Source organism: Camelus ferus, chromosome 4 (assembly GCF_009834535.1).
Source record: "Camelus ferus isolate YT-003-E chromosome 4, BCGSAC_Cfer_1.0, whole genome shotgun sequence".
NCBI lineage: Eukaryota > Metazoa > Chordata > Mammalia > Artiodactyla > Camelidae > Camelus > Camelus ferus.
In genome coordinates, this window is record NC_045699.1 from 43,736,318 (window position 1) to 43,760,061 (window position 23,744).

At 34.6% G+C, this 23,744-nt stretch overlaps 1 protein-coding gene across 12 annotated transcripts in view; it reads right to left on the reverse strand.

Annotated features, from left to right (window-relative positions):
- RNF38 (ring finger protein 38) overlaps window positions 1–23,744 on the reverse strand; it is a 113,087-nt gene that overhangs the window by 20,553 nt on the left and 68,790 nt on the right. For all 12 annotated transcript variants that reach the window (XM_032477990.1, XM_032477989.1, XM_032477988.1 and 9 more), the window contains 2 exons: window positions 12,323–12,516; window positions 6,121–6,334 (listed from right to left, as the gene is read on the reverse strand). In XM_032477990.1, coding sequence (XP_032333881.1) covers window positions 6,121–6,334; window positions 12,323–12,516 — 408 coding nt within the window. The remainder of the gene's footprint in view (window positions 1–6,120; window positions 6,335–12,322; window positions 12,517–23,744) is intronic.

Here is a 23,744-nt window from a genome sequence, read left to right on the forward strand (position 1 = left end):
ACCTAAAATAACCACCATGGCATTATCAATACACCTTAAGAAAAAGTTCTTTGAAATATAATATTAAGTGAGTGTTCAAAATTCCAATTGTGTCATAAATGATTTAACAGGTTTTTTTTCTTTTTATCAATCAGGATCCAAGAATGGCTTACATACTGCAATTAGAATGTTTTTTTTAATTGAAATATAGTTGATTTACAATTATGTTAGTTTCTAGTGTACAGCAAAGTGATTCAGATATATATATACATACATACATATACATACATTCTTTTTTATATTCTTTTCTATTATGGTTTATTACAGGACATTGAATATAGTTCCAAATGCTATACAGGATCTTGTTGTTTATTTTATATACAGTAGTTTGTATCTGCTCTTCCCAAGCTCCTAATTTATTCCTCCCCCTCCTTTCCTCTTTGGTAACCCTAAGTTTATTTCCTATGTCTGTGAGTCTCTTTCTGGTTTGTAAATAAGTTCATTTGTATCATATTTTAGATTCCACATATAAGGGATATGGTATCTTTCTCTTCCTGACTTACTTCACTTAGTATGATAATCTCTAGGTCCATCCATGTTGCTGCAAACGGCATTATTTCATTTTTATGGCAGAGTAGTATTCCACTGTGTATACGTGTATACACACACACACACACACACACACATCTTCTTTTTAAATTTTATTATTGTGTTATCTAATTATTTTTGTAGTGGGGTGGAGGGATAATTAGGTTTATTTGTTTTTAGAAAGGTACCAGGGATTGAACCCAGGACCTTGTGCATACTAAGTATGTGCTCTACCGCTTGAGCTATATTCTTCCCCCACTTATACCACACTTCCTTTATACAGTCATCTGTCAATGGACAATTTAGGCTGTTCCCACGTCTTGGCTATTGTAAATAGTGCTGCTATGAACACTGGGGTACATGTATCTTTTCAAATTAGAGTTTCCTCCAGATATATGCCCCCGAGTAGGACTGCTGAATCATAGGGCAAGTCTATTTTTAATTTTTTAAGGAAGCTCCATACTGTTTCCCATAGTGGCTGCATCAAACTACATTCTCATCAACAGTGTAGGAGGGTTCTCCTTTCTCCACACCCACTCCAGCATTTATTATCTGTGGACTTTTTGATGATGGCCATTCTGACCGTGTGAGGTGATACCTCATTGTAGTTTTGATTTGCATTTCTCCAATAATCAGTGGTATTGAGCATTTTTTCACGTGCCTATTGGCCATCTGTATGTCTTCTTTGGAGAAGTCTATTCAGGTCTTCTGCCCATTTTCTAACTGGATTGTTTTTTGTTGTTGTTGTTGCAGTGTATGAGCTATCTGCATATTTTAGAAATTAAACCCTTGTCAGTCACATCGCTTGTAAATATTTTCTCCCAGTTGAAGGTTGTCTTTTCATTTTGATAGTTTCCTTTGCTATGCAAAGGCTTACAAATTTGATTAGATCTCATTTGTTTATTTTTGCTTTTATTTCTATCATGTTGGGAGACTGACCTAAGAAAACGCTGCTATGACTTATGTCAGAGAATGTTTTGCCAGTGTTCTCTTTTGGAGGTTTATGGTATTATGTCTTATATTTGTCTGTAAGTCATTTTGAGGTTTTTTTGTGTAGGGTGTGAGGGAGTATAGAATGTCTCTTTAAATTTATAGTTGCCACTTGCATTTCTCCTCGTCCCCCTCATGCCACAGCTTTTCTGAAAAAACTGGATGGTTTAGTGTGTGTATATATATATTTTAAAGTATTTTTATTATGTTTGATTCTGGTATAAAGAAATACAACTGATTTGTTGCATAGTTGTTCCTGTAGCCTATCAGTTCAATTCTTAATAAATTTGGGATTTTCTACCCATAAGATCATTTCATCTGCAATTATTGATGGTGTTACTTGCTCTTTTCTTATTCTTCATACACTTTCTTTTTCTTGCTTTCAGTCATCTTAGTCTCCAGGATACTGAATAGATATGGTGACGGTGATCATCCTGGCTTATTTCAGGTATCAGGAGGAAAGCACTCCAAGTTTTATCATTAATTACGTTTTTTGAATAGGCTATCTAAACTCACTGTAGATCTGTTTTTATTGGCTTTCATTTATAGTCCTTCTTTCTTCACATACTTGTTTAACTTTGTTTACTGCTCACTGTCCTTGAAAAATTACCTGAGGGAATTCTTTGAGAACTGGAATGAAGATTTCTTCCTCCAAAGAGAATCTATGTTTTCTAGGCCCCTGCAGTCCCAAATACTTTAATTTCACAGACTGATGTGAATTTGGCTGCAAATTACATTTGCTTCTGGTAACTCTTATCCTGAGGATACAGCCTACTATGTGCAGGAAGAGTCACCTATGTAGGGAGGGACTCTTTAAGTAGTCTTTGATTTCTGTCTCTTTTGCCTCATGATGAGACTTAAAATTGAAGTTCAAGTTTGCATAAATGAACAAGAATGCTCACAGGACAGAATTAGCATCCCTACTCCCCCTTAGACTTTGACCTGGCAATTCCTTCTGATCTTTAAGCTCTTCTGATGCTTTCAGGATATTGTTAATATTTTATCAAGCATAGTCAGTTGTCCTCAATCAAAGGGAATGCTCTGAATAATCTTGCCTACCAGCTCTAGAAAATAAAAGTCCCTTTTCCATTTTATTTAAGATCTTTTATTAGACATAACTAAATTTTCTATTTTTGCACCTATTAGCAAAATAAAACTTTCCCTTTCAATTTTTGATGAAATTAAAAATTTGAAAGATTTCCTTATGTTGAACTTATCCTGTCTTGCCAGAAAATAAACTCCAACAATCTTATTTCAATAATCCTAATAGATTACTTTACTCTAACACTAGCTATGGTTTATTATTTAAAGCACCTGCATCTGTATTCAAGAGGCAAATGAGTTCAATGCTTTCATTTTTTGTATTGTCTATGAGGTTTCATTATTACAATTACATAAGCTTCATAAAATATACTTGGAGAATTTCTATCTTTGTCTATGATCTGGAATAGCTTAAATTGTAAATTTCAGTTCATTTTTAATTTTTTAAAATTAAAGTACAGTCAATTATAATGTGTCAATCTCTGGTGTACAGCACAATATCCCAGTCATGCATATACATACATATATTCATTTTCTTATTTAGTTCTTTAAAGGTTAGACAGAAATCAGATATAATTTCTAAAGAAAGGTTTTTTATTTTGCCTTCAATTTCTGCCACAGCTATTTGCCTGTTCAGGTTTTCTATCTCTTGCATTCTTCTAGTATTTACATATGCAATTGCTTCATTTCTCAATACATAGAGCCAGTAAGTAATTCTACAGAAATAAGACATCACCTTTTCTGAAATAAAGTCTTTTCACCTTTTCTTTCTTTGGTTCCATCTCTACCTACCTTCCCTTTCCCTTCACTTTAGCACCCACCCCATCCAGCTTAGTACACATTTCTCCATATTCTCCTTTGTGTTCAGTGTCCAATGTATACACATATATTTAATCATGTTTTTACAAAATGAGACATTAACACTTCTCTCAGTGTTTTCCTGCTCAACAGTATCTTGCAGGTATTGCTCACATTCCTGACATAATTCTAATTCTTTGTAATAGTTACATTCCATGGTATGAAGGTATCATAATTTATTCTACTACTGTGCTAATGGTAAGCAATCATTTTACTCCTACTTTGTGTCTATGGATTTGCCTCTTTTAGACATTTCATATAAATGGTATACAATCAATCTGTGGCCTTTTGTGACTGCCTTCTTTTACTTAGCATATTTTCAAGGTTAGTCCACGGTGTACCATGAATTAGTACTTCGCTACTTTTGAGTGAATAATACTCCATTGTATAGATATACCATATTGCATCTATTCATCAGCTGATTGACATTAAGTTATTGCTTTCAGTACATTTAATTTGCATTTAGGCACTGTATCAAATTCTTTCAAACTAGAATCTCTTGTGTTTTCTTCTACTACAATTAAACAATGAAGAGAAAGATACAATAATTTCTTCTGTTTTATATCCATCACAATACCTTAATGCATTTAGTAGTACTTACAACATTAAACAAAAATGGACAGAGCAAGCATCTCTCTAGTTGCTGATTTTGTCACTCACAGATTAGAGTACTTGCTGTTAGCTTTATTTATTATAATTAAACAATTTCCTTCTTCTGCTATTTTATTAGCATTTTTATTAAATTTTAACTGACTTTTCAACATCTTTTAATTATAATCAGATGGTTTTCCTTCTATTATTTGATGTGGTATAATTTTCATATTAAACTATCCTCTCTTACTTGGAATAGATCTTATTTGGTCATAGTTTTACTCTTGATATGGTGCTATATTTGTATTTTCTAAACATCTATTTAGAAATTCTTCCTACGTATTATGGAGGTTTTTGGGGAATCCTTGTTTGCTTCTGGTATTACAATTATGCTGATTTCAGAAAATAGAGTTGGCTTTTTAAAAAACCTAGAATTATTTGTGTATGGTTAAAACGAATGTTCCCTGAAGGTTAGAAAAAACAGCTGTAAACTCATCTGATCACTGTGCCTTTTCAATGGAAAGTATCTGATTAGCTTTCTATACTACTGTGCTAATTCAAACTTCCCTATTATTCTTGGGTCAATTTTAAGTTTTCTTTTGTCCCCCTCCCAGGGTTATATACAGAATTTCATTATACTAGTTAATAATGAAGCAGTATTTAAGCAGTTACTACTTGTACTACTTTAAGTGCTCAAAATGGATTAACTCTTAATTCTTTCAACATCCATTATGAAATAGGTGTTATTTTTGTTTTACAACAACAAATTCTTTGAATGGTTCCCACATGTGGATTTTTTTTTTTAAATCATTCCTACTCTTCTTTACATTTGTTCTTTTTTCCTTAACCAAGTTCACAAGAGGTGTGCCATACTTACCAACTTTTCAAAGCACCAAGATTAGGTTTTCTTTGTGCTACTTCTTTCTTAAAAAAATAGATTTTTGTATAATTAATTTTAGTTGTTTTTCCTGCTAATTTACTCATCTCAATTCCCTTTGGTTGACTCTGCAATTCCCCCCCCCAATCACTCAAATAATTAGTTCATTTATTTTCAAAGTTTAAAATAGATATTGAAGGTTTATAAAATTTTCTTGGCAAACAGCTTTGGCATGTCCTACAGACCATGATATGATTTTTCCTTTATAATCTTGCCTCAAATATTTCAGTGTCAATTTAAAAAAAAAATTTTTTTTTACTTAGAATTTTTAGTTTTAGCAGATTGTGACCACAAAGAATGTGGTCTGGAAAAACTTTTCTTTTTATAAATTATGTGATCAAATTTTTAAAAAGTGTTTCATTACAATAAAGAGAACATGGCTGACAAAAGAATGGTGTCTGGGCAAGATCTTATTTTCTTTCAACTGTCAGTATACGGTACTTTCATTGTTTTCTATCATCCAATGCAGTAGATGAAAAATTGAATGCTAGTCTAAGTCTCTTTCCCTTTGTAATTTCTTCTATCTATAAACTTGGAAGATTCTTTTCCTCATCCCTAAACCCAGCAACTTTATAAAAATATGTCTAAATTTGTGTCTCTTTTGACCTCAGATAAATAACAGAATTTTAGTCTCACGCTCTGAAGACTGGCAAGCCCTCCTCTTATCTAGTCCCTCAGTTCCTGTCAAGAACAGAGCAAAATGAAGCTCTGTACCTGTCATCTCCTTGGAGACCTAGGGAAACATGTAAGCAAAGATGCACCCAACCGTCTTGCCTACTGAATTATTCCAGAAGAAACTGGAAGGGAGAGGGAGACAGGAATATATACTCAAACCACCAGCTGTCTGATATCCATTAATCCTATATCAATCATTTCAAACCAACTATTACAAAGAAGTCACTTTCATAACACCGGTTCTCATTTTTTGAAGTTCAACTTTCTTTTAAGGAAGCGGTGTAGAATTCCAATTTCAATCCTCAATGAAGAATGATGAACTTTTCTAAAATAGCTTCATTTTTGGTAAAACTGTCTCCTTTTAGGTAAGATGAAAAGAAATTTACAAAAAACCCCATCAACCTCAATAAACTGCTACCAACATTTAGTATCTGTATTTCCTGGACATTCTGTTACTATACCTGATCGTGTATGTCAACCATCACTGCATTCTGCTGGGGTGGATGAGCAGCAGGGTGTAACAGACGGGGAGATACATTCGGAGGGTGGAAGGCTCGAGGTTCCTCTATTGCTTGTTGCTGTGCATAAGGGAGATGGTGATAGTTTTCATCTTGACTTATGGAATTATGTCGAGACAGACGATCCCTTCTTCCTCTCTGGCGCCTGACAGGAGGACTGTAATATAGCAAAAAAGTCAAAAAAGTTTTATAATGTTTACTATTGTGATCCATTAGGATTCTGTATTGTTTCTCTTTGCAATCCATCAATAGTAAATGCTAAGGTAAGCTTGAGTACTAAATAATTGCCATGGTTCACCATCATTAGCTCTAACCACTTACAAATTTAAATAGAATGTATATGTTTTTTAAAAAAACAACAGCAGAAGAAAACAAAACTGGTATTCAACTCTGAGAGTATTTAGAAATCAACAGCGAACAACTGTCATTTTTTGGGAGGGGGTTTAATTGCATGAAACTGCCTTTTTACAGGCAAAACATGGTCAAATATCAATAACTTCATATGGCTTAACCTATTATTTTGCTTCCTTTATAAGTATTATATGACAGATTTTCATCTGCATATATCTTGCCAGTAATCCACATATGCCTAATGGGCACTTTATGTTTGTCTATTTGGCTAAGACATACAGAAAGGCACAGCTTCTATATGCCCAAAATGACCAAAAAAAAAAAGAGTAAAAATGCATGAAATAACTGAAGAACATTTAATCCGCTGACAACTGTAAATAATCAGTAATTGATAAATGCTGAGAATGGAAATGATTACAAGATAGCATCAGCATTAATATTCTAATACACAGAATTTTTAGGTAGAATCTATTTATTTAAGGAAACCACTTTTATTCCCCATATACTCATCATCTGCACAGTTTAACACAAATTTTAACCAGTTGTTATTGTGAGTAGACTTCCATTTTCCACTTAAACCCACAATTCAGCTCCACTGCTTTTTACAATGGCTCAGCGCCAATAACAACTGGAAAAAGCAGCAGGTCTCATTAAAAATGTACTCCACATAGGGCTAAAGAAGCCAAGCTGCATGCACCCTTCTAGACACAGCTGCAAACAGCCAATTCAGCAGTCTTTACTGAGGACAGGTCACCTCTCCCTTAATTGTTGCACTCTGTACCTCCAAATCTGTGTCTTCTCACCCCCAACTGCCCAGTCTTAAAGAGAACAAGGGACATCCCCTCTACAACATTAATTCCTCAATAGTGCTCTTAATACCATCCCCCCAGTTTCAGCTCCACCATTCATTGCTTCATTTATCTTTACTTTAAGCATCTCTTTTTTGCATTTCTGCTTCGAAACCTACATGTTGTATTTCATTGAATTTCAGATGCCATCCACCTTAGAATTCACTTTTTTAATGTTTTGAGATGATTTTCATACAGTTTTTCTATACCCCTCATCCAGCTTTCCTTCATGTTGATCTCTTCCATAAGAATAGAAAAATTATCAAAATTAAGAAATAAATCTTGGTATCGTACTTAATTAAACAACAGAATGCATTCCGACTTCACTGGTTTTTCCACCAATGCCATTTCCTCACTGTCTCAGAATCCAGTGGAGGACAGCTGTCATGGTTCCTTCATCTTCTCCAGCCTGACAGTTCTTCAGTCCTTCCCTGTCTTTCATGACATTGATATCTCTTAAGACATTATTTACTCTGCAGAATGTCCTTTAACCTGGGTTTGTCTGATGTTTTCTCATGATCTGCATGAGGTTATGTATTACTGGAAAGGATACTACAGAGGGGCTATGCCCCTTTCAGTGCACTGTATCAAGAGGCATATGACATCAATATGCATCACTGGTGGATATGTATATGACTGATCACTTGGCTAAACTAGTTTCTGCCAAGACCCTCTACTAAAAAACCCACCATTCTTCCCTATGTAATTACCAAATACCTGGCGGGGAGATACTTTGAGATTATGCAAATATTATGCTTCTGCTGAAAGTTTTGAGTAACGTTAGCATGCATTAATGGATCTTCAGCAATCACTATTAATGATATTCTAATGGTGATTTTCTACTCCCCTCATTTCTTCCACATGTATTAATTGGAACTCTATAAGGACAAGTTGTCCCTTCTCTCCTATTTATTTGTTTATTCAGTTATTTATAATGAGTATGGGCTCATGGATATTTATTTTATTCTTTAAGTTATAATCCACACTATTGTTTTATTTTGTTGTTCAAATTGTTTCAACTTTGAACAATGGGAGCCCTTTTAGTTTGGCCCTTTCACTACTGTCCCTACCCTTTTGCGCACTTCCTTAATATATGGCACCACAATATGCTCTAGCCTCATCCTGTATTTTCCCTAACCAATTCTGGAATTAACTAGTTCTCTAAAAAGTCCTGGTTCCTTTAACTGCAGAATGGTGTTTAGAAGCTAAGTGTGCTCACTACTTCTAGTCTTAAGAGAACAGAACAAGAAAATTTAGCTATGTGTACTAACTCATGTATATGCAGGTAACATATCTTTATATCTGTACAAATATTTTAGACTGTTTTATATACCACTAAAAAGGGAAAAGCTGCCAATTAGACTATAATACACCATCAATTTAAAGTCTTTATTAGATGTTAAGATATGGAAAAATGTGCACCTTAAAATCAAAATAGAAAATATGCCCAGATCACAAATCTCCTGAAAAACACTCAACCTGTCCACAAGCATTAAAGGCCCTTTCTAATACTGTTTTATTCTATTGCTGTCTCTTGCTCTTACTTCCTTACTCAAACATAATTTCAATAACTCAAACTTAACACAAATTGAGATCCAAGTCCTCTTGCTGGCATGTTAAATTTCTTGACACTTTTGGTCCCTGTCTTTCCTGTACTTCCTCTCATTAAACCTGGTATGTGTGTCATTGAAGTATAACATTTAGAAAGCAGAATTACTGGGAAATCTAGAAATAAGAAATAGTGACAAAAGATGGACAAATATTTCTTTCAGATGACTTTCACTTGACTTCAGTTGATATTATTTTGTCACTTTGTTTTAGGTGTATCACTTTTTAAAAAAAAGTTATTTTATTTTTAACAGAGGTATTGGGGATTGAACCCAGAACCTCACGCATGCTAAGCATGCACCCTGCCACTGAGCAATACCCACCCACCAGGTGTATCATTTGTAAAAAGCACAAAGCTATTTCCTCCTGGCCTCACTTACCTGCCATTTGTTGAACTGAGTTTTCTATGTAAGTTGTCTATCTGTTTCATTGTGTAGAAGCCATACATTCCAGTTCAATTTTTCTAGTGACTACTTAAATTTTTAATCAAAAACTTTCATTTTTCTAAAAACATCTAGATTGTACTTTTCCTTAACTTCTCTCTGCTGTGTTTCCATTTTATGTTCTGATATTTTCTGTTTTTTCCTTTTTAAATAGACCTTCATTCAGACTTGGCAGTGTGTCTTTTTTGCTTCCTTTGCTAACCAAATGGCCTTGAATCCTATTTATTCTTCTACTTCCTAGATAGAGTACAATATTTAATAATTCTTTCAGAGAAACTCTCTTATTAATCAACTTTAAATGTTTGAAATGCTTTTATATTTTGGCTTTACCCTTAAATGATAAGTCAGTTTTCTATCTTGAGGTATCTGTGAATTTTTTATTTATTCTTTGTATATATTCTGAAATCCCACCACGACCTTACCTCTAACAGTCCTTCTTTAATTCTTGAAAGTTATTTTGTACTACTTCTGTAAAAATTATTCCCTTTTATTGTCCCTGTCTGGAAATATGATTACACATACTTAGAACTGATGTATGTCTATATTTAAACTTCTTTTCCACATCTTCCATTTTGCCTTTTTATACTATGTTCTAGGGAAACTCCTCCACTTGATTTTTCAGAGACCAAGATACTTCTTCTGCCCATTTATTAATTTTACCAAGTAAGATTTTCAGTTGACTTTATGGATATAATAATCCCCTCTCTTGCATCTCTCTCATGTTACACTTATTTTAAAATTCTATTTTGTTTATCCTATTAACTGTTTCTTCAATTCTTTGTTTTATTGAGTTTTAGTGCCCTTCAAATGTTTTTACCTTTCCTCAAATGTTTGGTAATTTCCTGGTGTACTCATCTTTGTATTTGAAATTATGCAAGACTATTGCTGAATACTGCATCTGCTTATAAAGCTTGCTTCTGGTAGAAAATCTGGCAGCTTTTATCTAGTCTATAACAAAGTATTAAAGTAAGAATGGAGCAAGGAATAACATACAGTGCTGGGCACAGTAAACCTGCAGCTAGTTTTCTAGGTAAGTGCTCCCTATCTCTCCTTTGTGTTCCCATGAATACAGGGCAGGGCACAATGCTTCTCTTCAATTTGGGAACCCATAGCTAGTTACCATTACCATCTAGAAACAGACCCTCTGTCATTCTCTTTCTGGTCCAGAGCATCTCCTATGACCTAGCAGTTGTACTCCTAGGCTTATATCCTAATAAACGTTATACATGTACACCAAGAGGTGTGTATATAAAGGTTCCTAATAGCACTCTTTTCATAATAGTAAGAAACTGGGCATAACCATTACCTAACAGTAGGTGGATAAATTATGGTACATTAATATAATGAAAGATAACACAGTAAAAATAAATGATTTACCCACATTGAACTGTTTAGAAAAACAAAGTCAAAGAATACACTTAAATGAACTAAAAAAGGCAAAAACTAGAATTATATTGTTTTAGAATACATTCATAGTTTTAGAATACATACATATCAAGGAAATGATAAATAGGGTTTATCCTCTACAAAGGAGAAGGAAAACTTCTGATGTTCTATTGTAACCTAGGTGTTGGGTACAATCCTTTTGTTGTACATGTTCTCCTGAAATGTATGGAACATTTCATCATAAAATAATAGGAAAGATTACAGCAGGTGCTCCAGCTATCACCTTGAAACAATCAACCATATTTCCTCAATGCTATTAAATAGTTTACCTAGTTGGCATAACATTAAACATTTCCATATAATTAGGTAATAATGTACCAGAAATTTAAAAGTCTTGGCATCTCAATAGAATATAGCTCAGGAATAGGTTTATCTTGTTTCATTTGGAACAATGAATGATGAGTTTTAAGATCTCTTCAGTATAAGTTTACTAGGGCTGCCCTAACAAAATAACATAGACTGGGTGGCTTAAATGATAAAAATTTATTTTCTCATATATCTGGAGACTCAATGTCCAAAATCAAGGCTGGTTTCTGATGAGAGCTCTCTTCCTGGTGTTTCCTCTTACAAGGACACTAATCCTTTTGGATCAAGGCCTCATCCTTAGGATTTCATTCAATCCTAGTTGCTTCCTTAGAGGCTCCATCTCCAAATACATCCACACTTGGGGTTAGGGCATCAATATATGGATTTCCAGGAGACACAAATATTCAGTCCATAACATCTTCCTAGCTCAACATTATCAGTATTTCTTAGATTATCAACATCCTGAACATGTAAGTATGTTCTCACTCCACAGAGGCACTATTTCCTTGGAAGAAGAAAGGTATGATCTGAGGGAACAACTAAGGAGGAAGCAGTTTCAGGAAATGTATTCCCTTGGGAAGGAAAGGCAATGGCCAAGTCTCATAAGGAAGAGAGGACTGAAAGTTAAACTAAACTTCTCTCTTCATATTACAGGCTCCACAATTTCATAAGAAACCTCCCAGTTGCCTTAGAGAACACAGAAGGAATAGGAATGGGGTGGAGAAGACGGTATTCATTTCTAAGAAGGAAGTAGAAGAGGCTGCTTGTTTCTAAGACTTCCATATTTCCTTACAGTTGTAAACTATAAAATGCATTTTTCTAACCAGGATTGAAAGCTACCCACAAAGTCTTAAACCATAAGATGGCTTAATTCTTATATAATGGCATGGATTGATTTTAGGTAAATCACTTTAGTCTCTTTCAATTTCTTCCTCTGTCATTGACAAGCTAAATAAACTCTCATGATCTAGTGCAGAAGCCTACAACTTATGATGTTGTTGCTTGTGCATGTGTGTACAAGTACAAAGGTGTTGGTATGTTTATAAAACTCCTAAAGAAAGAATGCTTTCTGATGTTAACAAAAAAAAGCCTCACATATCTACCAATAAACAAAAATTTAGTAAGTAACTGTAACCAACTAACCTTCTTCTGTTGCGTGCAGGTGTGTTGCATCGTTCCCCTGAGAAGTGATGTTGGCTTGGTCGAACTGAAGGGGGCTGCCTATTTGATGTCATCTCCCATGGTCGCATTGGTGGTGAGGGAGCTGGTGATGCTGATGTATAATCAAAGACTGAATGAGAGAGGCGCTGTCTCTTGGGACTTGGGCTATCTTCACTCTGCCAATGCAACAAGATCAGTCAACTGAATAAGACCTTTTAAGAATTCTGCATTACTGTTTAAACGCATAAGTGTCTATGTTTACCCTAAAGGAGGTAAAATATACACTATCAACTCAAATTAAATTACCTTTAAAAAATGTGGAGAATGGGGTGGAGTGTGAAAGGGAGATGTACAGCAAACAGTATCAAATGAAAAGTTAACTGTTTCTTAAAACTCATCATAAAATTCATCAGGTAACAAATACAAGGTACACAATAAGGCAATAAGCAATTGTATGGTATTTGACCATCTCTCTAAAACTTCAATTCGACTGAGAAATTCTACTACGCTCTCCCATCAGTTAATAGTTACTCTTTTAAGCATCAGGTCTCAGCTGAGAGATCTATTCATGAGGGTATAATTTAAATAAGCCCTTGATTTGATTCTAAATCACACCTGTCTGCCTATGTATTCCTGTTGTTTAAGGACGTCACATTTATTAATTAATAAAGGTTATGTGAACAAACTAAGATTTATATAAAACAGAAAAAAAGTCAGCTGACCTAGTACATCAGTTCTTAACTAGAATATCACAGCATTTTGGCAAAGACATTTTAGAGAGTTTCAGGTTGATCAGGTAAGTAGTGGATAACTCAAAACCTACACCTGTTAATACAGAGGCACAGTCTCAAGTTTTCAAGGGTCCCAGCATTGCTTACTAGCTGTAAAATTGGTGAGGATAGCATAATTAAATTATTAACTCTCCAGGATTCCCCACACAACTCAATTTTCCAATCGAGTCTCACTAAACTGCCAAAATTATAAATTAGCTATAAGTCTTGATGAGGGCTATGTGTTTTCTAATAGAACCTCTCCCATCTCCAGTCTACTCCTGCAAATTCTAATTATTTGAGCACTTTTGATTGGCACCTGCTGCTAGCAAAAAAAAAAACATGTTAATATTAGCTGAAGAACATATGGGGCAACATAATACAATGTTAGATTTTAAGATATAAGCATATAAAACAAAACTGACTAAACTGATAGGAATAAATTAAATTACTGAATGTTTACTTCTGATCATTCTAGATTATTTAGCAGACATATTCAAAAAACCATATCCTTTTCCTTCTATATTTAAGATTATGATCCAAATCTGTCACTGCAACTAAAATAGAAAATAGTTTTCAGAACCATATACAAATGCTCTTGTTACTTTCCTCACCACACTAACCTTATTTTCTCCCTAGATTTATCTAGGTGCTATTAAAAGTATACTTGCTTTTAACCCCTTGATTTTAATAAGAAAATCAGTTATGTTCTGATAATCCTCAAACTTAAAAAATAGTCACTGAAATTTAGATATTCTGAATAAAACAAAATGGCAGAACAACTAACACTTGACAAACTCATACATCAACTGCACATAAGCATTAGAAATAAGTGATCTCCATATCTGGTAAAACAGATTTATCTAACATTGACTTTCTTTAAGTACAAAATGTTAGTGACAAATCATAATCACTAGCTTTCATATGTATAATCCTATACTGCAAAGCTTAAAGCAAGCTAAGATATGGAACTTGAATTCTACAAATACACTGCCCAAAATGGAGGAGACTGCCACAGATCCATAAAAAAGACCAGAAAAAACTTAGCCTACCAACCTTTACATATTTTCAGTGATTTTCAAGTCGCAGGTTAGCGTATTCTTATTTTACAACAAATGTGTTGCTTTTAAGAGTGGAGATAAAGAAAGAAAACTGATAAAGTTCCCCATCTCTGAGTTGTTGGAAAAAGGTTCTCAGTGTATAAGAGGAGACAAAGACTAGAAAGTGAAGGGAATTAAGTGGAAGTGAGCTATTCATCAGTACTACGGTAATAAGTCGTACTTTTTCACTCAAAGTAGTAGGAAACCGTACTTGATAAAAACAGGGAAACATTTTAAAAAGTTAGTTTACTACATGGTTTCATCATATTCCTTATCAATTTTATACTTTAAGGAACTCAAAAAAAAAAAAATCCTCATAATCTCCAGAAAAAGAAACAGGGAGTAACCTACAAAGAAATAGGAATTAAATTAGCATTAGACTTCCCAGAGAAAACAAAAGATGCTCAAGCGCTCTGAGGGAAAATAATGTTGAACCTAGAGTTTTATATTCCAGCCAAACTATTAATCTAGTATAGGGGCAAAAACAAAGAACTTGCCAGATGTACACAGATTCAAAGTTGCTTCTCACATATCCATTCAAAAAAATTTAGTTGATTGACTGTATGTGCATGTTCTCTCTTTCACTTGAGGAGATATACATATGATGTAATAAACAGAAGTAACCCAGAAGAGCAATGAAAAGAAATCCCAGGATGATGGCATCACTGCAGGTCTGAAAAGCAATCATTCCAAATTAGAACTAGAAGTCAGAGGACACTGAGAGAAATACAAACAATATAAACAATGTAGATTCAAATAGTATAACTGAGAACAGTATGATTAAAATTTAAGTACATGGCTCTTTTATTGTGAGAAATATTAGCTGGACAGCTGCATGTAAATCAATGAAGTTAGAACACTCCCTCACATCATAAACAAAAATAAACTCAAAATGGCTTAAACACTTAAAACATGTAAGACAAGACACCATAAACCACCTAGAAGAGAACACAGGCAAAACATTCTCTGATACAAAGCATAGCAATGTTCTTCTAGGTCAGTCTACCAAGACAATAGAAACAAAATGCAAAATAAAAATAAAAAGCAAAATAAAAGCAAAAATAAACAAATGCAACCTAATTAAATTTATAAGCTTTTGCACAGCAAGGAAACTCTAAACAAAAATTTCCTCCCAAATTATGGAATGGGTTAAAATATTTGCAAGTAATGCAACTAATAAGGGATTAACTTCCAAAATATACAAACAGCTTATACAACTCAGTAACAAAACAAACAATGCAAACCAAAAACGGGCAGAAGACCTAAACAAACATTTCTCCAAAGAAGACATTCAGATGGCCAACAGACACATGAAAAGATGCTCAATATCGCTAAGTAGCAGAGAAATGCAAATCAAAACTACAACGAGGTAGCACCTCACACTGGTCAGAATAGCCATCATCAAAAAGTCCACAAATGATAAATGCTAGAGAGGGTGTGGAGAAAGGGAACCCTTCTAAACTGTTGGGGGGAATGTAGTTTGGTGCAGCCATTATGGAAAACACTATGGAGATTCCTTTAAAAATTAAAAATAGACTTACTCTCTGATCCAATAACCCCACTCCTGAGCACATATCCGGAGGAAACTCAAAAAGTTATATGCACCCCAATGTTCACAGCAGCACTATTTACAGTAGCCAAGACATGGAAGCAACATAAACATCCATCAGCAGAGAGGGGATAAATAAGATGTAGTATACATATACAACAGAATACTGCTCAGCCATGAAAAAGAATGAAATACTGCCATTTGCAGCAACATGGATGGACCCAGAGATTATCATATCAAGTGAAGTAAGCCAGGGGGAGAAAGCAAAATTCTGTATGATATCACTTATATATGGAATCTAAAACAAACAAACAAAAACCAGAGAGATATAAATTAATTAATAATTACAAAACAGAAACAGACTCACATAGAAAACAAACTTACGGTTACCAGGGGGAAAAGGGGGTAGAGAGGGATACGTTGGGAGTTCAGGATTTGCAGATACTAACTACTATATATAAAACAGGTAAACAACAAAGTCATACTCTATAGCACAGGGAGCTATATTCAGTATCTTATAACCTATATTGAAAAGAATATGAAAAAAAATATAAAACGAAATCACTGTGTAAACCAGAAACTAACACAACATTGTTAATCAACTATACTTCAATTAAAAAACAGAAAAAGAAAAAGGGAAGGAGGAAGGAAGGAAGGAAGGAAGGAAGGAAGGAAGGAAGGAAGGAAGGAAGGAAGGAAGGAAGGAAGGAAGGAATATACAAGGCAATCAGAGTGGAGGACAAAGACAAAAGCAAATCCGTATCATTTTGTCACCTAAAGCATTCTACAAGTAGTGAGACGATTATATCTCCTCATCCATGGACCAAACATGCTACTTGGTTCTGCAATGACTTTACAGATATTCCTAACACTACGAAGAAAAGAATGTTTACTGGTTTTCAATTATTATAACCAACATAGGACAAGGCATGAAAGATCACTGTTATAGTTACAGAATAGAACATAAGTATTGCAAACTTTGATATAAAGTAACTATGAAAACTTTTGTGACAAAATCATGGACTAAATGTGAAAACCCTAATATAAAATATCTAGAAATAATGGCTTACATACAACAAAAATAATTTTTAAATGCACTGCTGGATTCAGAAAAAAAAAGAGAAATTACCAAGGACAAGAAACAAAGAGGAAAACTAAAAAACAGATAGATTTGTTTTTTGATGCTCCCAGAAGGGAAAGAAGATATGGTCTTACCACTGAGACCCCTGCATTAAGCTAAAATTTCCAAGTACTATGCTTTCAATAAAAGGGAGGACTAGAAAAAGGCATCCACTGGCACAGAGAGTCTACTCTTTATGGACTGAGAACTGAAGGAGGGATCATTTCCCTGAGATTTCAAACCACAGGTCAGCTCCTCACACCAAGACTGGAGTTTAAATTTTTCACTACTCGTGTTGTCTATGAACCTCTAAACTTAGAAGTTAATATAAAAACTAATCCAGAACTATGTTACCACATGGACTCTTGACAGAAATAAATGCAAAGCAGAATCTGGAAGGATACTTCCAATACCTAGGCCAGTAGTTCTCAAACTTTTGCCTGTGTCAGAAATACCAGATTGTTGGGTCCACTTTCCAGTCTCTAATTCAGACAGTTTGGATTGGGACCTAAGAATTTTGCTTTCTAACATGACCCCCCATGACACCTGCTGCTGCTGGTCTGAGACTACACTTTGGGAAAAACTGAACCACTGAAGATACTGAGATCCTCTTAGGAAAAGTCCCTAGGATAAACTCACCACAACAGAAAATTTCACATTTTGAAATCTCAGGGAGAGAAGATTCCGTCCCTCCTTGCTGACCCTGTGCCAGTAGGCTGACTTTACAAAGCACCAGATGGTGACAACCTAAATTCATAAGATGTTGATTCAAATCAGGTTCACATATTGTCTCTAGCTGTACAGAATAGTGTAGAGATAGTACAGTACAGAATAGAGGTGCAGATTTAGAGATCAAGGGAGGGAAGAGAGGGATAAAGGAAGGAAGGGAGGAAGGACAAAAGAAAACAAGCAAGCTAGCATTTATACCTAACATTTAGCATGTGATAAAATAAGTACAGGACTACACCTCTATTAACACCAAATCTTAACAACCAAACATCATTATTAGAAGCGAACACGTGAGAAAACATTTCATGGTTCCAAACAAACAAAAAACAGAAATCATTAAATGCTAAAGAAAAAAAATGCACGTATGTGCATATATATACACATATACATGTATATACATACACACAAATAATATGTATCTGTCTGTGTGTGGATTGGTAGATTGATAAAAATACCTCAGTCAGCAGTCTTGAAGATAATGGGACATGCTGTGCCAAGCAAACTCTCCCCCAAACTGAAACAGGTTCCAAGGTCTAGATAAAAATTGGTAACTGAAATGTGCCTCTGACTTCAGCAACCACTAAGTAAGCCCCCAAGGACTTCAATCTCAAAGGAGCAAGGGGGCAACTAGAGTAGGGGGAGGTAAAATCTCCAAAAACCAGGTCCTTCCTCCACTTATTCAGCACTACCATTCATCTCAGATTTACAAATAAATAAGCATAGCTTGATTTAAGAGTCCCCTATCCTCTTTAAAACTCCCAGACTCTCTCTACTTGCCTGAACTATCTTTGACAAAAGATGAAACTTCTCATTCCACAACCTTCAAATTTAAATGGCCCAGGAGAGAAAACTCACTGAATTCAATTCATTTAAAATAATAGATGTGAAAGCACTTAGAAAATTAAGACATTCTACATAAAGCAACTTGCTAATGAAGAATTACCATCTACAACTGCCAAGATATGAAAGTAACCTAAGTGTCCATCAACAGATGAATGGATAAAGATGATGTGTGTGTATGTGTGTATATATATAGAGACACACACACACACACACACACAAAACGAAATACTCGGGCATAAAAAAGAACAAAATTTTGCCATTTGAGGCAACATGGATGGACATGGAAGGTATTATGCTAATGCAGTAAGTCAAAGAGAAAGACAAATTCTGTATTATACCACTTAAATGTGGAATCTAAAAAGTACAGCAAACTAGCTAATATAACAAAAAAGAAGGAGACTCACAGATATAGAGAACAAACTGTGGTTACCAGTGGGGAGAGGGAAGGGGGAGGGGCAGCATAGGGGTTGGGGATTATGAGGTACAAACCATTATTAGGTATAAGCTACAAGGATAGATTGTACAACATGAGGACTATAGCCAGTATTTTATAATAACTATAAATGGAGTATAACCTTTAAAAACTGTGAATCACTATGTTGTACATGTGTAAGTTATATAATATTGTATAACAACTATACAATAAAAAAAATTTTAATTTAGTAAAAGAAAGAATTACCAACAAGGTAAGTCCTTTTTTGTTTCCAAAGGAAGGATATAAGCAGGGGAAAGCAGGAAATTAACAATTTTATATTTAAATTACACAATTTACAAAATGGTCTCTATACATTTTCTCATTTAATTCTCCAGAAACTGGTCTTTGTTTAAACTGTATTCAGTTGTTTTTTTTTTAAATGGGGGGAGGTGCTGGGGATTGAACCCAGGACCTTGTGCATGCTAAACATGTGCTCTACCACTGAGCTATACCCCCACCCACTAAACTATATTCAGATTTATGTAAAATGTGTCCCTACTAGTGAAGATGTACCAAAGACAATTCAGTGACTGTACTGCCTTTGAACTACACAACATATATAGTCCTGTTTTATGTAATTCACACAAGAGTTTAATTTTCTGATGTGCAGACAGCTCTGATAGTCCTCAGCTCAAAAGATTTCAGAATAAAATCCAACCTCATAACCAGACTAACAGTATATCCTCCTGGGACGTTTTTCACTTGTAGATATAGGAAGGAAAAGAGGCTTTGAATGTTCTATTTTAAAGAATCACCATAGCATGCATTAAAAAAAAATTAGAACTTTTCTTTCTGATATGGTCCAAGATTGTCTTTTCAAAAAAGCCAAAGAACAGTTTTATGTACAGTGAGTGCTCGGACAGGGACTCTAGTGGTATAATACACTGCAATCCCATTATAATGAATAGGATGAAATATTATATGAAAATATTATGTTACTATATCCTTGGCCATAACTTGCTGAATTTAGGTAGGCCTGTATGGCTAATTTCTGAATAACACTAGCAACCTTAAGTCCAAGATTTTTCTTAATTTTTAATCACATAAAAACATTGGTTTGCAAAAAAGATTTATCTTGATGCTGTAATTGTAATGTTTTTACATATTGTATTGTAAACATATATCAATAAAATAATCTGAAGCATAAACATGAAACCAATGAAAAAAAAAAGGTATTGAGAACCAACTCGAAATCAGGGGATCCCTCTGAACTACCCACGTGGAATTGTTCTGCAGACAGCTGAAGCTCAGTCTAGAAATACAAATTTAGTTTTGGTATACAGATAGATGGTAGGTCAATGAAGTTGCAGGCATGGACAAAATTGTTCACAATAGTTTTTGCAGTGCAAAGGAGGTCCTTTTGAATCTTAAGAAGCTCCAACAGTTTATGCTGAGTAGCTGATAAGAGGAGAATGGAGTATGGTAGTGAAAGCCAGTGTAATGGAGTTTCAAGGATTCAACCAAGAGGTCATGTAGAATGAGAGCTGAAAAACATCCACTGTATTTAACACGATGGAATTCACTGACATGGAACTATTTCCTTATAATATAATTTAGTATCATTATGGCATTATTTCCCTCTATGACAATTTTTGGAAAAGCTTTTGTCCCTGTCTTTCCTTTGATAACCTTCTTTATTTAAGGGTAAAAGTAAAGTTCTGAAGTAAAAAATTTCCAATATTTTTGGCTAATATTTTTATTAAGTCTATAAATTTGCTGGAGAAGATACTTTTACAGTAATTAGTATTCTCTTTCAGAAATCTAGTATATTTCTTTACATGTTTAAGTCATGAAAAATTCAATCACCTAATTAATTTTAGTAAGTGTACAAAATAAAGCATCACAGTTGTCATTAAGACGTGTGCGCACATGCACCCCCTACCCCGCAAATCAAGGGTTGTGCCACATACGAAATTCAAGTTCCCTACAATGTACCTGAGGTTTTCATGAAACCATACTATCTTTAATCACAATCACTGAATTGGTTGGTAGTACAGAAACTGCTAATTTTAAAATTGATAGCAAGGAGACGTGAGGGAATTTGGGGATGCTGATGAAACTGTCCTATATCTTGATTGCAGTGGTTCCACTCTGTCTGTATTGTCAAAAACACAGACAGGTACACAGAAAGGGTGAATTTGACTGTACGTTAACTAGACGTTAATTTTAATTTAAAAAAATTATAGGAGGCACTTCAATCCTAATTTTAAATATAGGCTTATTTTTGGAGATGCAAATATGCCTATACCTATACCTCTTCCAGAAAAAAACAAAAAACAAGAAACAAAAAATCCAGAGCAGTAAGTACACAAAGCCATCATTTTTACAGAAACATTAAAATACCAACCACATGTACACCAAGAAACATACAAGAATATTCATGGCAGCACTGCTTGTAATACTAATATAAAACTAAAAAATTCTCAAATGTCCATCAAAAAGAGAAGGGATAAACTACAGTAGTACATCTACATAAATGGAATACTAAAAGCAGGAAAATCAAGCTACAGTAAACAGCCACATGCATCAATATGAATCTCAATATGACAAAAATATACAAGGTATGATACAATTTACAGTAAGTTCAGAAACTAAACAGTACAGTACTGAGGGATACTCTGTGGAAAAACCATACAGAAAAGCAAAGGGATGCTAAACACAAAATTCAGCAGAGGTTTTCCCAAGGTACAGTACCTGGAAGTAATACAGAAGCTTCAAAAACATTGGTAACAGCTATTTTTTAAACTGGATGGTGGGTTTTTAAAAATTATACATGTGTTTTCTTTATATTTTATAACTTGAATATATGAAATATTTCATAATTTTAAAAAGTAAAAAAGCATGCAAAATTTGAAAGATTTTGACTAGAAAAACAAGCAAGTAAAAAAGGAGCAAAGTGTAAAAGACTTAAACAAGGATAGTGATACAAAATTGTTAAGTAGTGGAAATGAATGACAAAAAGGAACAACAACAAAAAAAAAACAAATATAAGTTTTTTGTTCAAAGAAGACTGGTGGTTAGAAACAAGGATCCAAGGAAGTTTCAACACTTTCCTTCTCCTCTATGACCATCCTACTTACTAGCCACATACCCAATTGCATGCTCAAAGTAGGAAAAACTCAGTAATTTCTTTATCCCTAAAGAAGGTTGCTTCCAGGGAAAATGTTCTCAGAAAAGAGACTAGTTTCAGCTAAAATATGAAGTAAAGAGGGTGCTTTAAGAAAAAAATGGAAGTAGGTGAGTCTATTTAGAATAGATGGAGGGCTTCAAAGGGAAAGAAAAGTAGAAAGCTCTGGGAAGGAAGGAACGTGGGGGAAAGCCAAGAGCTAAGAAAACACAAAGCGTTAAGGGAATAACTTTCTGAGGATAGGAGATGGCTGAGTAGGTTCTGCTTTTCACATGGCAACGAAGTTTTTTAAGGAAGTGAAGCATAACTGAAACTGAGAAATCACACCCATTTTCATGTAAGAATTAGTTGAAGGTATCCTAGTAACTCAAAAGGGATGTGAGAAGGTTGTACTTTGCTTCATGCAGAACAATGGTAGGGCAGTAAGTGGACAGAGAAAATTTCCAGTCTCTCTTAGGAGCAAAGTACACTGTGGGCCTTGTTCTATAGTTACAGAAAAGTTAAGATTTAAGTTAAATAAGGACTATAAATAAAAACTTAACAGGGGGAGGGTATAGCTCAAGTGGGAGAGCACATGCTTATTAGCAAGCAGGAGGTCCTGGGTTCAATCCCCTAACTACCCCCCCACACACAAAAAAACCTTAACAATAATACCTCTCACCTTTCTGCAACACCCAAATGGAACTGGCTCTAACTTTTTGGTTTTATTTTCAAAACATGAGTTTAAATCTATTGCATTTGGCAGCTACCCTCTGAGTTTAAAGTTAATGTTAAGTTAATGCCTGAAGACTCAAAGGAAGGTTGGAGAACACAGAAAGTGTCAAATAACTGTTTGTTGGTGGCAGTAGTGAAGGTACCAAGTCAATTTCTTCCTTAGCTATATTGGTCTACTAATAAAGATCAAGCAATTACAAGCTAATGCTGTATCCAAAATAGCAGTCAATATGCCATTCCATTCAATACAGACAATGATGTCTCTTAACACACACTGAATTGTGTTTACGGAAATACCTGTTGACATCCAAAGGTGGTATGATATGACACAGTAGAGAAGAAATCGCAAAAGTTGGATCTGAGTCTGTTCTGCTAATTTAAACTAGATATGTAATTGGGCATCTCTGTGAGACTCTCTGAGCCTTTCTTTATCTAGAAAACCATCCATGACTAGTTTATTATGAGGGTTAAAAACAGAAGGAGAGAATACATGCAAAGCAGAGAACCTGGAACAAATTCCTACGAGGAATATCAGATTGAAGAGCCCTGTATCACCTGCATAGCTATCCTCAGAAATTCTACATCTCCAATTTAATGTGTCATTAAGCATTTCTCTTTCAGAGCTAGTCCCAGGCCCCAGCCTGTCACTCCCACACAAACAGAAAATGAGCTGGCTCTATCCAAAAGTCCTAGCTTTGATTAGCAACTCTCAACTACCTCAGGTTTATACACACATATACAATACATAACTTGGCCCCCAACCGTAGCATCCATAAGCAATTTGGGAACTGTTTCCTTTGTGGTAATAATGATTTCCATTACCAAAACACGCTTCCTAGGAGTAATGGATTACAAACATAGCAGCCAATGTTTATGTGAATACATCCTAGTAATCTTTTAATAACCTAATGACAGCTTCAGTCCATTCATACCTCACTCTGTTTTCATTTCATATGTAACAAAATTTTTAAACACAC